General features: G+C 38.2%; 1 protein-coding gene across 7 annotated transcripts in view; it reads right to left on the bottom strand.

The window, feature by feature from the left end:
• Positions 1-15057, bottom strand: part of MARCHF6 (membrane associated ring-CH-type finger 6) — a 69284-nt gene that overhangs the window by 19481 nt on the left and 34746 nt on the right. For 6 of the 7 annotated variants that reach the window (XM_036309149.1, XM_036309147.1, XM_036309143.1 and 3 more), the window contains 10 exons: positions 11576-11634; positions 9966-10046; positions 9649-9717; positions 9495-9569; positions 7811-7945; positions 5936-6055; positions 5098-5198; positions 3468-3605; positions 2257-2461; positions 76-145 (listed from right to left, as the gene is read on the bottom strand). In XM_036309149.1, coding sequence (XP_036165042.1) covers positions 76-145; positions 2257-2461; positions 3468-3605; positions 5098-5198; positions 5936-6055; positions 7811-7945; positions 9495-9569; positions 9649-9717; positions 9966-10046; positions 11576-11634 — 1053 coding nt within the window. The remainder of the gene's footprint in view (positions 1-75; positions 146-2256; positions 2462-3467; positions 3606-5097; positions 5199-5935; positions 6056-7810; positions 7946-9494; positions 9570-9648; positions 9718-9965; positions 10047-11575; positions 11635-15057) is intronic. The other variant, XM_036309148.1, reaches the window with a different exon arrangement.

The raw sequence follows: 15057 nt of genomic DNA, 5'->3' as shown, positions 1-15057 counted from the left end.
GATATACCCTTTTAAAACACAGCACCTTTTCAAGTGGACAAATAAAATTAGTAGAGAGCTAGGATAAGTTCATACCTGGAAGAGTAAGGCAGATGAGGCTGGCAATCAGTAAGGTTATGCACATGAAGACAATCAACAAAAATATCTGCAAGGCAAAACATGAGAGTGCATAAATGGTTCATATGAGCTATGAATGCACCTTTGAAGGGTGCATTTTATGACACCCTTCAAAGAATCAACACAATTCCTCCAATAAAAAGAAGTGGTCTGAATTGGTATTTCCAGGGTTCTTCCCGTTTAACACAAAGAAAATTTTAATTTTAAATAAAATTACCTATAATTTCAGCCAAAAGGAAAATAAATGTCCATTTTCACATAATCAGCTATATCAGCAAGTAACAGGTAAATATATTTTTTTATTGGAGAGCATAAAAAATATAATCAATTTAAATTTTCCCTCACAATTAATTAAAAGGAAAAATATTCACTTTTTAAAAATCAAATTCTCAAAAACAACTATTTATGAAGGGAAAGCTTCTAACAGTACTGTGCTGCCCAACAAAGGAGCCACTGGCACCTGTAGCCACTGAGCACCTAACATGGGGTCAATTTGCACGAGTAATGGAATTTTAAATTATATTTACTGTGTGTGTGTGTGTTGCCTACAAAAAAAAAGTATTTTTTTTTCTTTTTTTCAGCTTTATGATGGTATAATGGACAAATAAAATTGTAATATATTCCCCAGCCAGCACTGCTCAATGGTTGAGCACTGACCTATGAACCAGGAGGTCCCAGTTCAATTCCCGGTCAGGGCACATGCCAAATCGCAGCCTCCATCCCCAGTGTGGGGTGTGCAGGAGGCAGCCAATCAATGATTCTCTCTCATTATTGATGTCTCTCTCTTCCCCCCCTCCCCCCACATCTCTGAAATCAATAAAAACATGTTTTATTAAGAAATTATAATATATTTAAAGTGTACCATATGATTTGATACATTACATTGTGAGGGAATTTCCATCATTGAGATAATTAACAAAACTATCATCCCACATTTTTACAAACTGTATTCACTTTTAATTAAATTTAAATGTAAATAGCTATGTGCAGCTACTGGCTCCTGTACTGAGATGATAAAGATGGCACATGTCTCCCTGGGCAGAAAGGTAATGACTGCTGCTTGCCTTCTACCAGACTGGGCACAAGCCTTCCCCAGCCCAGCTGGCAGAGCTCGGGTGGGAAGACTGAAACACACAGGTAAGAACACTCCCAAGAGGACACTGTGAGGCTTAGTCAGCTTTCACTGCTTGAGAAACCCATTAATATATCTCTCTGATCTAGGCCAGAAAGTACTTTTTGTCATTCCAAGAGCCTCATCTCTCCCAGCTTCATCCCCTCAATCTCTCCAGGCTTCCCTTCATCTCTCTGGGCTTCCGCTCATCTCTCATCACTTGCCTACATACACCCCATCTTCTCGATACATATAATTTCCTGGAGTTTCAAACCTATCAAGTCTCACCTGCCTCTTGTCCTGACACCTGCCCAGAATGCCCTTCCTCCTTTCCATCTTTCACTGTGCCTGGCCTCCTAGCTTTGAAGACTTAGTTCAGGCATCACTTCAACAAAGATTCCTGAACACCTTCCCAAAAAGTTCTTTGTGAAAGTACTTTTATTCCTGGTCACTCCAACAAGGAGTGACCAATGATGTAACATGCTACTAATATAGCAAGTGAGATTAGGACCAAGACCCTGATCATAGGATTTAACAACACTGGTAACCCTTGTCAAGGACACTTTTGGTGATTTTGGGGAAATATCTCACTCAGACCAAATGTCTCTTCCTTAACTAATCTGGTCTTCAGTTTCATCAAATGTAAACTCAGGCCTTTAAGTATATGGGCTAGAATTAAATGGGAGAAAAATATTAAACTATCCATTTTAGTTCCTGATACATAGTTGAAATGTATCAATAATGTTAATTTCTTATTTGCTCTAGAGTCTTTTACTTAATTACTTTCAAACAGCATGAAGCAAGAGCACATGGAATCCCAATTCTATACCCATCTCTAAAATTTGATAAACTTACCTGACATTAACATGTTACATAATGAATGGACTAAAGCATGAGTTCTTATCAGGACACTGTAAGACATGTTTACACAGATAACTACATGCTAATATCAACAATAACAGCACCAAAATTTCTCAATAGAAATTTGAAAAAACCTTGACTTTTGGTTAAATCTGTACAGTACCTACCCTGAGTGGAAAATTTAAAGGCCGGCGATAAGGCTGAAAGCCAACAGGCCCTCCCTGCTGGAGTATGGCTTGGTGGGCTGCATGCAGGCCTTCACCCACCACAGGAATAGCGTTGTTATTTCGAGCATGCTGGTTATTGTTAACTTGTTGGTTTGCACTGTTCTCATTTTCTTCCTGGTCTCCCAATAAATAGGAATGAAGATCCCTATGGAAAAATTACATCAGTAACAATTCTCACTTCAGGATCAGAGTAAATAGCAGACACGAGATTTACTTTCTTAATACTAATTATTATCTAGGGTAGAAAATGTACAAGCAGAATCTGTACACAGTACTATCACCTCAATTTGGTCTAAATGTTGGTGCCCACTTTAAATTAAACCTTTCCAAATTTCATGTTAATTAGTATACAGAATATCCCATAAATTAAATTTATTTTGTTTTCTTCAGCCAGCATCTGAGAAGAAATCAGTAACTGGAAAAAAAATAAAAGTACAATACACAAGATACTCTATGTGAACATCTTAAGGAAAAGAACAACTTCTTTTCCTCTCTATAGATGGCTACTGTCTATGTCATGACATGTATTCTCAACTAAAACCTCCAATCCAGATTATTTAAGGCAAAAATGAGTTAGGAGGAGGCGGCTCAAGGCAAAGCACAGGGCAGTTAGAAAAAGATAAATGATCACATATAGCCAAATACATATGCCACATTAAGGTATCAACAGAATGCCATATATTTTCTGGAAAAAAAAAAAAATGGTTTCAATCACCAAGATTCAACTTTTAAATAAGTACATAACATATAAAGCTTTAACAAAATAAATGCAACAATGCTGACTAAATAAATGACCAAAAACCTAAATCTGAGAAGAGCTCATATCAGGTTAAGACTTTTAAAATAAGGGTATGTTGATTTGTTTTTAATGCACTAAAAAAAATTTTTTTTACCCTGTGTATTAAATGAACCTGGGCCAGCAGCAAACTTCTATAAGAGAATAAGAATATGCATACATGCTCCATAAAATAATGCACAATGATTTAAATTTTGTCATTAAAAAATTTTAGAAGTATTATATATACCTGCAGATATCACTAAATTATCTCTTTTTAAAACTAACTTTTCCTGAGTGAGACATGAAACGTACTTTTTAAGAAAGGTCATTAATCGATATATAATATGCCTACGAGTCATCTGCCTGTACTTACAGCAAGTATCCAGCAGTAACGGTCCATGCTCGCACAAGCCCCTTCAGCCACTGCCGTGTGTGTCCCTGTTCAAGTAACGCTGGCAAGACAACCTGAAGCAGAAGCAGCTCAAGGGACAGTTCACTCACCGGAGCATCACTAAGGTAATTACAAAGAGCCATAATCATAATGTGAGCTCTATTTTCCATTATAACTATATCATATTAAACATTTAAAGAGATGACTCCTTAAAGAGTTGAATGAACCTACTCTAGTCTTTATTGCCTCTCCTCCATTCTTTCTCGAGGCCAGCAAGGCTTCCCCTCAAACTCCACAAAACTTCCTTACAAATGCTACCAATGACCTTCGTGTGGTTAAATCTGATGGTGAGGTCTTAGTCCTTACCTCACATGCTATATTAGTTGCAGATTATATGACTGATCACTCATTACTCAACACAACATTTTTTACAATATGTTTTTATTGATTTTTTTTTGAGAGAGAGAGAGGGGAAGGGAGAGGAAGAGAGAAAAACATTGATGTGAGAGAGAAACATTGATCAGCTGCCTCCTGCATGCCCCCTACTGGGGATTGAGTATGCATCCCAGGCATAAGCCCTGACTTCAGTATCACATGCCCTGACCTTAGTACTGAATGGGTGCATAGGACTAGCTCAACCAACTGAGCCATACCAGCCAGGGCTGAACACACCTTCTTGAATGCCTTGGCTCCCCCCTACATCATCCCGACCAGGATATTGTCATGTAGATTATAGAGGAAGGGAGGAGGGGTGTTAACAATCCTATTAATAAAAGCCTAATATGCTTTGTCCAACCATTCATTCGACTGTTCAACCAGTCACTATAACACACACTGACCACCAGAGGTAGACGCTCTAACCGGTAGGTTAGCTTGCCAGTGGGGTCTGGCTGATCGGGACTGGGGCAGACACACCCTGGAGCCCTCCCTCAGTCCCCCCGATTGGCCCAATCGGGACTGGGGAGACAGGCCAGACATGCGCTGGAGCCAATCTCCCGCGGTCCCTCCACAGTCTCTAAAATATTTCCTCTAATTAATTTCCTTTCAATGGTCATGAATTCATGCACCGGGCCTCTAGTAGATTATAAATGGAGAACAGGAGGAAGGTCTAAACTAAAGTAGTAAGTGGTACATGGAGTTGGAATAGATAAGATCTTAAAGAATTAGAAATGACAAGATTTAAAGGGTAATTAAAAGCAAAACTGAGAGAGAAATAATTTGCCAGGCAGATTTCTGCTTTAGGTGACTGAAGGGGTAATGTAAATAATGTAGGAGGAATGAGAGACTAGGTTCCAGGTGACTTCAGTTTATAAATTGAAGATTTTCCATCTATAAGCTTTACATCCTATTTTTAATCCATAATTAAATGTGCAACTATGGCTACATTCCTTAAGTGCTTTTCATACAAAGATAATGCTACTAACCCACTCTCCTTAAATATAGCAAACATTTAAATGCTGAACAAAAGCAAACTCCATGTGCAGAAAAATGGCTCTTTGTAATTACCTTAGTAATGCTCCGGTAAGAAATATATGTTTTAAATGTATGCACTCTTAATATCAAATCCCCAACAGAGCTAAATTAGAAAAGCTTCTGAATTTCAAAAACTTACCTGTAGAGCATGACATTGTATGGCAGAAAATTAGGCAGCAGACTCTTAATTATACGTATAGGAAGCCAAAGCATCAGAAGGACAATGGAGCCAAAGACAATCTGCAGTAAGAAAAAGAGCATGACACCATTTAAAACCACTCCCGTGAGACACAGACTGACTTCTGAACATATTCAACCAATATGCAGCCAAAGTCTATACCACCCAGGGCCCAAAGTGTTCTCACTCAACGCACTATACTTAGATCATTGTGTATAAAGAATGCATTCCTGAGATGGCTATTCCTCTTCTCTCTCTAGGACACAAGGGCTCAAACAGGAGCCACAAAGGATAATCACTGCATGGTATGTAAGGAGAGCTGGAACCTAACAATGAAGGATTGGAATAATAAATCACCTGTAATCATTATAAGACATGACCCATATTAATGGCTACAAAAGTTTCCAAAGAGCACATTATTACTATTAGAATTTTATTTTAGAAAAATTTAGATTTAACTAGGTAATTTTCTCTTCTAGGTGGGGAAGAAACTATGAGATCCTATCCTCTGCTGAGTTTAATTTAGAAGCTAAAAACAAGTCTCCATTGATTTAATGTAAATTAACTGTAATTTAGAAACTCATAATTTGGCATTCAACTATACTGCTAAAGTAATAGAAGGCATTTGTTTTAGTAGACATGTTATTTACTTTGTCAAAGTAACCAATAAAACTCCTACTTAACAACTAAGTTCCACAGGCTTAAACGTAAGTTACTCAATCTAGTATACTTGTACCCCTGACCAAAAATCTAAAGGGTAGTACAATTTACTTCAAAAACAATATAAAGGTATACTTACCACTGACAAAATAAATCTTCGGAGATGCCTATAAATGGGCAAATGGATCATTTCTTGTACTGGATTAAAATCTGGATCATTCAAATTCCTTAGAAACCACAAGACACCAGGTCGAAGTACCTACAAATATATTTTAAATGCTATAAATACTTACTAATGTCTTCAGGGCTCTGCATATGAGCTAAAACATTAACAAAAAAATAAGTTTGTGAAAAAAATGGGCCCCAGAAAATTCATATATGGCTTTCCTGGGAAAATAAGTTCCTAAATCAGAATCTTTATGAAAACTATCCTGTGACTGATATCCTTTAATGCTTTTAATCAATTAATGATAAATAAATGTATTAATGGACAGTTTGTCATATCTAGATCTCTTAAATGAGAAATATTGTTTTGAAAATTGTTGGCCCTGGTTAAGTAAGTAGCTCAGTTGGTTAGAACATCTCCCCAATACACCAAGTTTCAGGTTCAATCCCCGGTCAGGGCACATACAAGAATCAACCAATGAATGCATAAATAAGTGGAACAATAAATTGATGTTTCTCTCTATCCCTCTCTCTCAAATCAAATCTTTAAAAAAATGAAAATTGTCACTATATTGTATGATCTGGTGAAAGAATTAGGTTGTGCCCTAACCGGTTTGGCTCAGTGGATAGAGCGTCAGCCTGCGGACAGAAGGGTCCCAGGTTCGATTCCGGTCAAGGGCATGTACCTTGGTTGCGGGCACGTCCCCAGTAGGGAGTGTGCAGGAGGCAGCTGATCAATGTTTCTCTCTCATTGATGTTTCTAACTCTCTATCCCTCTCCCTTCCTCTTTGTAAAATTTCAATAAAATATTTTTTTTAAAAAAAAGAAAGAATTAGGTTGTAATTTATAAATGTCCTAAGTAGAACATCTAATTTCAGTCTTACCCTTCCTGAGAAGAATTTATTGAACTTAACACTATATGACTCAGGAGAACATGTTGGCCTCCAATCCTCTCCCTAACTCCTCAAAACACTCAAACAGCAAAGTACAAGAACAGCATTAAGCCTTCGTGCTTTTGGATTCCATTAACACTGAATTAGTTGGCCTGGTCCTTCAGTGGTGCACATCTCCATCACCGGACTAAGCTGACTTGTTCAATGATTGTATTCCTTCCCAGGATGCAAAATCAAGGAGAATGGGGATCATGTCTTTGTTTCTCACTTATTAATACACCAGCAAATAGCAAACTAACACAGAGTGACTATGCAGTAATACTGAGGGAAAGGATGCAGTGGCAAGTACATGTATCAGTTTTATACTTCCTATTGCACCAGAATGATGGAGCATGAGATGTATACTAATCAAATACTGACCCCACAGCTATTGTCTTCAAATTGTAAAGACTGTATTCCAAAAATAGGATTAGTAAGGTACCCATTTGGCAAGTGAACTGGAATAATAAAGGACCCTCACTCTAATTCTACACTTAAGGTGCCTACTTCAAGACCATTTTACATATTTAATCCTGCAAGACCATAACCTTTAGGTATTTCCAGCATTACATTTCCTTGAATGAAGTCCAAGATAGGCACAGATCATATAAAAGTCCAAGGATTTGTATTAGAGGATGGCTACATGTAAAATAAGTGCTCTTATTTAATTTTTTTCCCCTCAGTCTACTTACCGTTCAAACTCAAAACTAATTAATAGACAGAAATACTAAAACGTCAATTTTTAAAGCAAATGACTGAAAACAGTCTAAAGCAATTACTTTCACTTTCTTCCTTTTATATTAAAATAGAGAAAATTATTTAGTTAGGAAATCATAATAACCTTTGAGGCACAACTGTGGCTAAACAAAAGTCCTTTTCATGGATATATAGCATCAGCACCTCCCTGTAGACCTTACCTCTCTCAGTAAAAGAATGAAGGAAGCAAAGTAGAACACGTATACCATTCCCACTAGCCAGTGCAGAAACATGGTAGTGCCTGGAGCTGATTGAAAGCTCAGTTCTCTATCTTTCAGAGTAGCATCAAACATTTCCTAAATCAAAAGAGAACAGGTAAGTAAGAGTTGTAGCACCTACATTTGCCAAATTAGTATCTCCATCTTCTAGGAAGTAAATAAAAATCACTATGCATATAGGTTATGATGTTCCAGGACTATAGTTCTCTTAATACCATTTCATGGTGTCATAGAAATATAAATGATATAAGGTTAAATACTATTTCAAAGATGTATGACACTGTAAATTTTTAAATATAATCAGCAAGACTAATAAATCAATTAGTAAGTAAAAAGAACCATTTTAGGTTAACATAAAACCTTTTCTTGGTTATAGATCTGCATTCATGACAAATTTTAATAGAAAAGTATGAGAGAAAATGTTATCTCAGAATCAAAGGTAGCTTTTCCACATATAATATAAAATATTTTTGAAAAGGAAAAAACTGATTATCACCGACAGCCATTAAAGATTGTAATAAACACCCGGCTGGTATGGCTCAGTAGTTGACCCATGAACCAGGAGGTCATGGTTCGATTCCCAGTGGTCAGGGCATGCGCCCAAGTTGCAAGCTCAATCCCCAGTAGGCAGTGTGCAGGAGGCAGCCAATCAATGATGTTCCTCACTCATCGATGTTTCGATCTTTCTATCCCTCTCCCTTCCTCTCTCTAAAAATTAAAAAATATAAATATTTTAAGAAGAGATTATAATAATAAAAAATGAGCATCTCGCCGAAACCGGTTTGGCTCAGTGGATAGAGCGTCGGCTTGCGGACTGAGGGGTCCCAGGTTCGATTCCGGTCAAGGGCATGTACCTGGGTTGCGGGCACACCCCCAGTGGGAGGTGTGCAGGAGGCAGCTGATCGATGTTTCTCTCTCATCGATGTTTCTAACTCTCTATCTCTCTCCCTCTCTCCCTCTCCCTCTCTCCCTTCCTCTCTGTAAAAAATCAATAAAATATATTTAAAAAAAAAAAAATGAGCATCTTAGTTAAAACAAATGGTTAGGGTTGAACTTATGAAATGGTAGTAACAAAGACCATCTTCTCAGATTGCTTTTTTTATGCACATAATGTCTTGGCATTATCATAAAATTTAGAAGAGTAAAGCCACTAAGAAAATTCTTGCCCTAACCAGTTTGGCTCAGTGGATAGAGCGTCAGCCTGCGGACTGAAAGGTCCCAGGTTCGATTCCGGTCAAGGGCATGTACCTTGGTTGTGGGCACATCCCCAGTAGGAGGTGAGCAGGAGGCAGCTGATCAATGTTTCTCTCTCATCGATTCTAACTCTCTATCCCTCTCCCTTCCTCCCTGTAAAAAATCAATAAAATACATTTAAAAAAAAAAAAGAAAATTCTTCACTGATTAGAAAGGTTCCAATCAAAATACTCTGACATCAGAAATCTGCATGAAGTCTCAACAAAAAAATCAGGAAAAATTAGCAACATTAAGACTCCACACTGATATATTCTCAGAAAAAAAGCAAATTATCATCAAATACTGACTTTCCCTTAAAAGAAACCTATTCTAAAGATGTCTTTTCTGAAGCCTTTAAATTAGTAGGTTGTATGATAATGAATAATAAACTTACCAGGGAACAGATATCCAGCCACCAGCCACAAATGAGAGGGAATACTCCAATTTCTACCACCACTAGCAAAGAGACCTTAAGCAAAAATAAATGTCATCAATATCACCCAAACGGGGAGAAATCATTTCCACTTTTAACTTATAAGAAGAATTACCTTAACAACAATATAGCAGACTCCCAGCAAACGACGAGACCTATGAAATTTAACAAGAGTTGCCAAGCCCTATAGCATCTAGTCAAGGAAAAACTGAGCATTTCAAGGTGCAATAAAACTCATAATAATTTAGGCAACACTTAATATTATTTGGCAGATGAACTTATTTCACATTTTGTCTGCCCTTATCCTCAATACAAATGCCTGTAACTTTTACTAAGAGGACAAGGGGAGAGAAATAGCTCTGTCAGTAACAGGAACATACATCTCTTTGGTATGAATATATTAAACACCCAAGTTGGTTCATTAAAGGATACATGACAAACTATCAGTGTTATTGCTAAAAGTATATACCCAACTATAGTTGTGATTAGGCCTTCAAAATGAGATGCTTGGACCTAGAAATAAGAAAAAAATAAATAAACTTTAATTGTACCACATGGCCTCCACCCCAGTTTAACAATGTATTAAACAATTGAAATAGACTGTAAGTGAACTGGAAATAGGCAATTTACAACTAGACAACCATAAAATCCCCTTTGGATGACATTTTTAAACCAGATTCTCCCACTGAATGTTATATACTATGAAAGGATGAGGAAAAAAAATTAGAGTAACTTTATTCCAGCAGACAAAATAAAATAGAGTGAATTAAATTTTACAAAAATAAGGAAAAAGTTGTAATGCAATAGTCTGCACTCTACTCCATTCTGAAGTGGACTTGCTAAATGCTGAGCTCAAGCTGTCCACCCGTCCAGTGCATCCCAGCCACCTCATTTCCTACCACTAGAAGTGACTGCTCTCCAAATCTGTCTCATTCTCAACATATAGAACAAGAGTTTTAAATAATGACAAATATTGCCCATTATTTTTATTGCTGAGTTCCAGATAGCAAGCGGTGATAGTTTGGAAAGTCAAAATTTATCAAAGAATTTATCCTAACTTTTCAAGTTCTTGCATTCAACTATTGAAAATTTGGAGAGCTGTATCAAATATTGAAATACATCTCTACTGATGAACAAAATAGATCCAGAGATATAGAAGCATGGCACAGACTGACAAATCTCAGAGGGAAGGCGGGTGGTGGTGGGGGGGATGGAGGCGGGGAGATTAACCAAAGAACTTATATGTATATATGCATAACCCATGGACATAGACAATAGTGAGGTGAAGGCCTAGAGGAAGGGGGGTAAACCATGGGGGAGGAATGGAAAGGGTTAAGGGGGGAAGGGGAAGGGACATCTGTAATACTTTCAACAATAAAAATAAACTTAAAAAAAACAAACAAGCAAACACATCTCTTTGGCCTTTCAAAACCCTTCAAAATGTGCTCTCTCAGGATTCACATACACAAACTGAACAGAGTATCCAGATCTGTCAGCTCTTCCTTAAAAAACTAAATCTTTCTGCCCCCCAAAACAGTAGTAGCTGTCCATCCAAATGTATCTGTCCTCCGACAATGATAAAATGTCAAAATTAAAGCAAATTCTTTAAAAAACTCTACAGCACACCATTCTAAGATCGACTAACCATTTTTTAATCGATTGACATATTGTTACTTTTCTAAATGCACCAGGGGGCATCTGGTGAAAAGGAAGAAAAGAGTACAAGGTTCATTAAAACGAATCATAAATCAGCCTGCAAAAACATTTTCCCATAGTATGCCACTGGCCCACCCAACAGGAGGGAACACAGTGCATCATGGGATTTCAGAGCATAACTTCTTAGCTGGCAAGATAACCTACTGTGTCTTACACTACTCACTATCAGTTTTTAAAGAAAAGAACAAGCTGGTGTTGGATAACTATTATTTTTTACAAGGCAGATTGAGAAATGAAGTAACTCTACAACATTATTAATTACTCAACAAATATCAAATTTGGGGAGGAGATCAATAAAACTAAGTTTGCAAAAGTATTATACTCACATGTTCTTCAAATCCCAAACCAACAAGGGAGAAATGACCAATGTGGTAAGGGCAAAATGCTAAAAGGGAAGAAAAAACTCAATGAAAACGTCAAAATTAAAACAATGAGCACTCCTAGTACCATCTCCCAATGAAAGGAACCAGGGATTTTTAAAGTATTGGAACATACCAGAACTGAGGCCAAAAATGTATTTCTTGGGACATTCTCTGTAACCAGACAACAACAAAGTAATCAAGGTCTAATAGACTAATGGCAAAAGGACCTGAGAACCATTGTGAAGAGGGTCTCATGGGCCAATGAAAAGATATGAGTACCACCTTGGCAGGTCTGACTCAGTGCATAGAGCGTCAGCCTGCGGACCTAAAAGTCCCGGGTTTGATTCCAGGCAAGGGCACGTACCTCGGTTGCAGGCTCCTCCCTGGCCCAGGCCCAGGCCCAGGGGCTGCGTGCAGGAGGCAACCAACTGATGTGTTTCTCTCACATCTATATTTCTGTCTTTCCCTCTCTCTCCCACTCTCTCTAAAATCAACGGGAAAATATCCTTGAGTGATGATTAAAAATAAATTAATAATAAATTTTGACCTCCAAAACTGTACAGATTAAATTTCTAATAAAAGGGAAGATATGAGCATCAAAAAGAATAATGACCCAAACTGGTGGAAACACGCTGAATATATACAAATCCATGAGTTCATTATACTCAAAAAGTGGTAGGCCAAAATCAAAAACAAAAGGAAAAAAAGCAACATCACAGAAAACACTTTTATCACCAATGGAAATAGTGGGCTCATCAATTCCTTACCCCAAAAACCAATAAAGGAAAAGACCTGCACATCTGTCCTGCCGCTTCTGAACAAACAAGTTCAGGTTAACTAAATAGCTCTCGCTGATAAGTTCTTCTTTATAGAAAATCCAGTCAATAAATGTAAAAAATGACAATTTGAAAAGAATCATTTTGTAATGACAAATTATTTCAGGCAAGTATCATCAAGGGATAATGAAATCATTAGGTGAAATGCTGATGAAATGCTAGATATTTGTATGATACTAAAATACCACCCCCTCAAGATGCTATCATCTGAACCATTTTCAGATATGTTGTACTAGAAGCCTGGTGCATGAAATTCATGCGGGGGGGGGGGGGGGGGTTGTCCCTCAGCCCAGCCTGCACCCTCTCCAATCTGGGAAACCTTGAGAAATGTCTGACTGCCCCATTTAGGCCCGATCCCACTGGGCAGTCGGACATCCCTCTCATAATCCAGGACTGCTGGCTCCCAACTGCTCACCTGCCTGCCTGGCCTGATTGCCCCTAACCACTTCTGCCTGCCAGCCTGATCACTCCCTAACCACTCCCCTGCCAGCCTGATCGACACCTAACTGCTCCCCTGCCAGCCCAATTGCCCTTAACTACCCTAACCTGCTGGCCTGATCCCCCCCCCAACTGCCCTCCCCTGCTGGCCTGGTCCCCCCCAACTGCCCTCCCCTGCTGGCCTGGTCCCTCCCCTCTGTCCTCCCCTGCTGGCCTGATCGCCCACAACTGCCCTCCCCTGCTGGCCTGGTCCCCCACAACTGCCCTCCCCTGCTGGCCTGGTCCCTCCATCTGTCCTCCCCTGCTGGCCTGATTGCCCACAACTGCCCTCCCCTGCTGGCCATCTTGTGTCCACATGGGGACAGCCATCTTGTGTGTTGGAGTGATGGTCAATTTGCATATTATCGTTTTATTATATAGGATTACTAGGCAAAACACAACCAGTGAAGGATTTGTCCCAAACACACTGAACCTGAATCTAATCAGGCCTTTGGAGACAAAGAAACAAAGTAGCAGACATTATCAGGGAGCATGAGGCACTCATAGGACAGCTGATCCAAGTCTCTTCAACAAATCAATGGCAAAAAAAGGGACTGAGCGGAACAATATTCTAGATCAAAAGGATTAATAACCAAAAGTAATGTCTAGACCAGGGGTGGGCAAACTTTTTGACTCAAGGGCCACAATGGGTTCTTAAACTAGACCGGAGGGCCGGAACAAAAGCATGGATGGAGTGTTTGTGTGAACTAATATAAATTCAAAGTAAACATTATTACATAAAAGGGTACGGTCTTTTTTTTTTTTTTTTTAGTTTTATTCATTTCAAACGGGCCGTAGTTTGCCCACGGCTGGTCTAGACCTTATCTGAATCCTCATTCAAACAAGCCAACTATAAAATGGCATTTAAGGACTAACAATCTAGAAACTTTTAATATATTGGATTACTAAGAAATATTAAGTACTGGTGATTCTCTAAGGCAGTGATGGTGAACCTACGACACGCGTGTCAGAGGTGACACGCAAACTCATTTTTTTGTTGATTTTTCTTTGTTAAATGGCATTTAAATATATAAAATAAATATCAAAAATATGTCTTTGTTTTACTATGGTTGCAAATATCAAAAAATTTCTACATGTGACACGGCACCAGAATTAAGTTAGGGTTTTTCAAAATGCTGACATGCCACGCTCAAAAGGCTCGCCATCACTGCTCTAAGGTATGATAATGACATTATAGTTAAATAAGAAAATATCCTTAAGTATTTCATATTAAGAATTTTAAAATGTTTTTATTCATTTTTAGAGAGAGAAGGGAGAGGGAGAAATAGAAACATTGGTGAGAAAGAAAACTCAACATCGATTGGCTGCCTCCTCATGCACATATTTTTATTAATTTCAGACAGGACGGGAGAGGGGGAGAGAGAAACATCAATGATGAGAGAGAATCATCAACTGCACACCCCCTACTGGGGAGTGAGCCTGCAACCCAGGCATGTGCCCTTGAGCGGAAATGAACCCGGGACTTTTTAGTCCGCAAGCTGACATTCTGTTCCCTGAGCCAAACCAGCTAGGGCCAGAGTGACAATTCGTACAGTCCCTTTTCTTCAAGCTTTTCTTGCCATATTAATAAAATTTTAATTTGTTCTTAATAATAAAATGTAATTATCTTTTACTTATGCTAAAAAAATGAACAGCATAGATTAGAGAAGGGGGGAAGGGAGCTCAATCATTAACACAAAAGTTAGAGTGAATCTATAGGAATCTGGCCACCAAACAGTTTTGATCAAGTATTCTATGGGTAGAAATGTATTTACTGGTATAAGATCTATTTAGAATTTATTTGCAAAGTAGACATGTGCATTATTTTACTAATATTATGTTATAAAGCACACGAAATTGTTAAATGATAAGAAAAAATACATATGCAGAATTTGTTCTAATTTGTTCTCACACCCAACTCTGACTCAAGAAGGTCCCTGACAAAGGCAAACTTTCAGGTTTCAACTCTATTTGTATATGTAAATACTAGCCTGAGCATTAATTGTAATAATCAATTTCTATCCTATTCTGAAGCAACTACTAGATAGGTATCCTGAAATTAAGGTCAGTTTCTCAGGATCACTCCACTCTACTAAAGACAGCAGTGCTGTAAGGTTGTATTTCTGCAAATTA

Source organism: Myotis myotis, unplaced genomic scaffold (genome assembly GCF_014108235.1).
Source record: "Myotis myotis isolate mMyoMyo1 unplaced genomic scaffold, mMyoMyo1.p scaffold_m19_p_5, whole genome shotgun sequence".
In the NCBI taxonomy this organism is placed as follows: Eukaryota; Metazoa; Chordata; class Mammalia; order Chiroptera; family Vespertilionidae; genus Myotis; species Myotis myotis.
The sequence above is the reverse complement of the archived record's forward strand: the minus strand, read 5'-3'. Positions and strand labels throughout refer to the sequence as shown.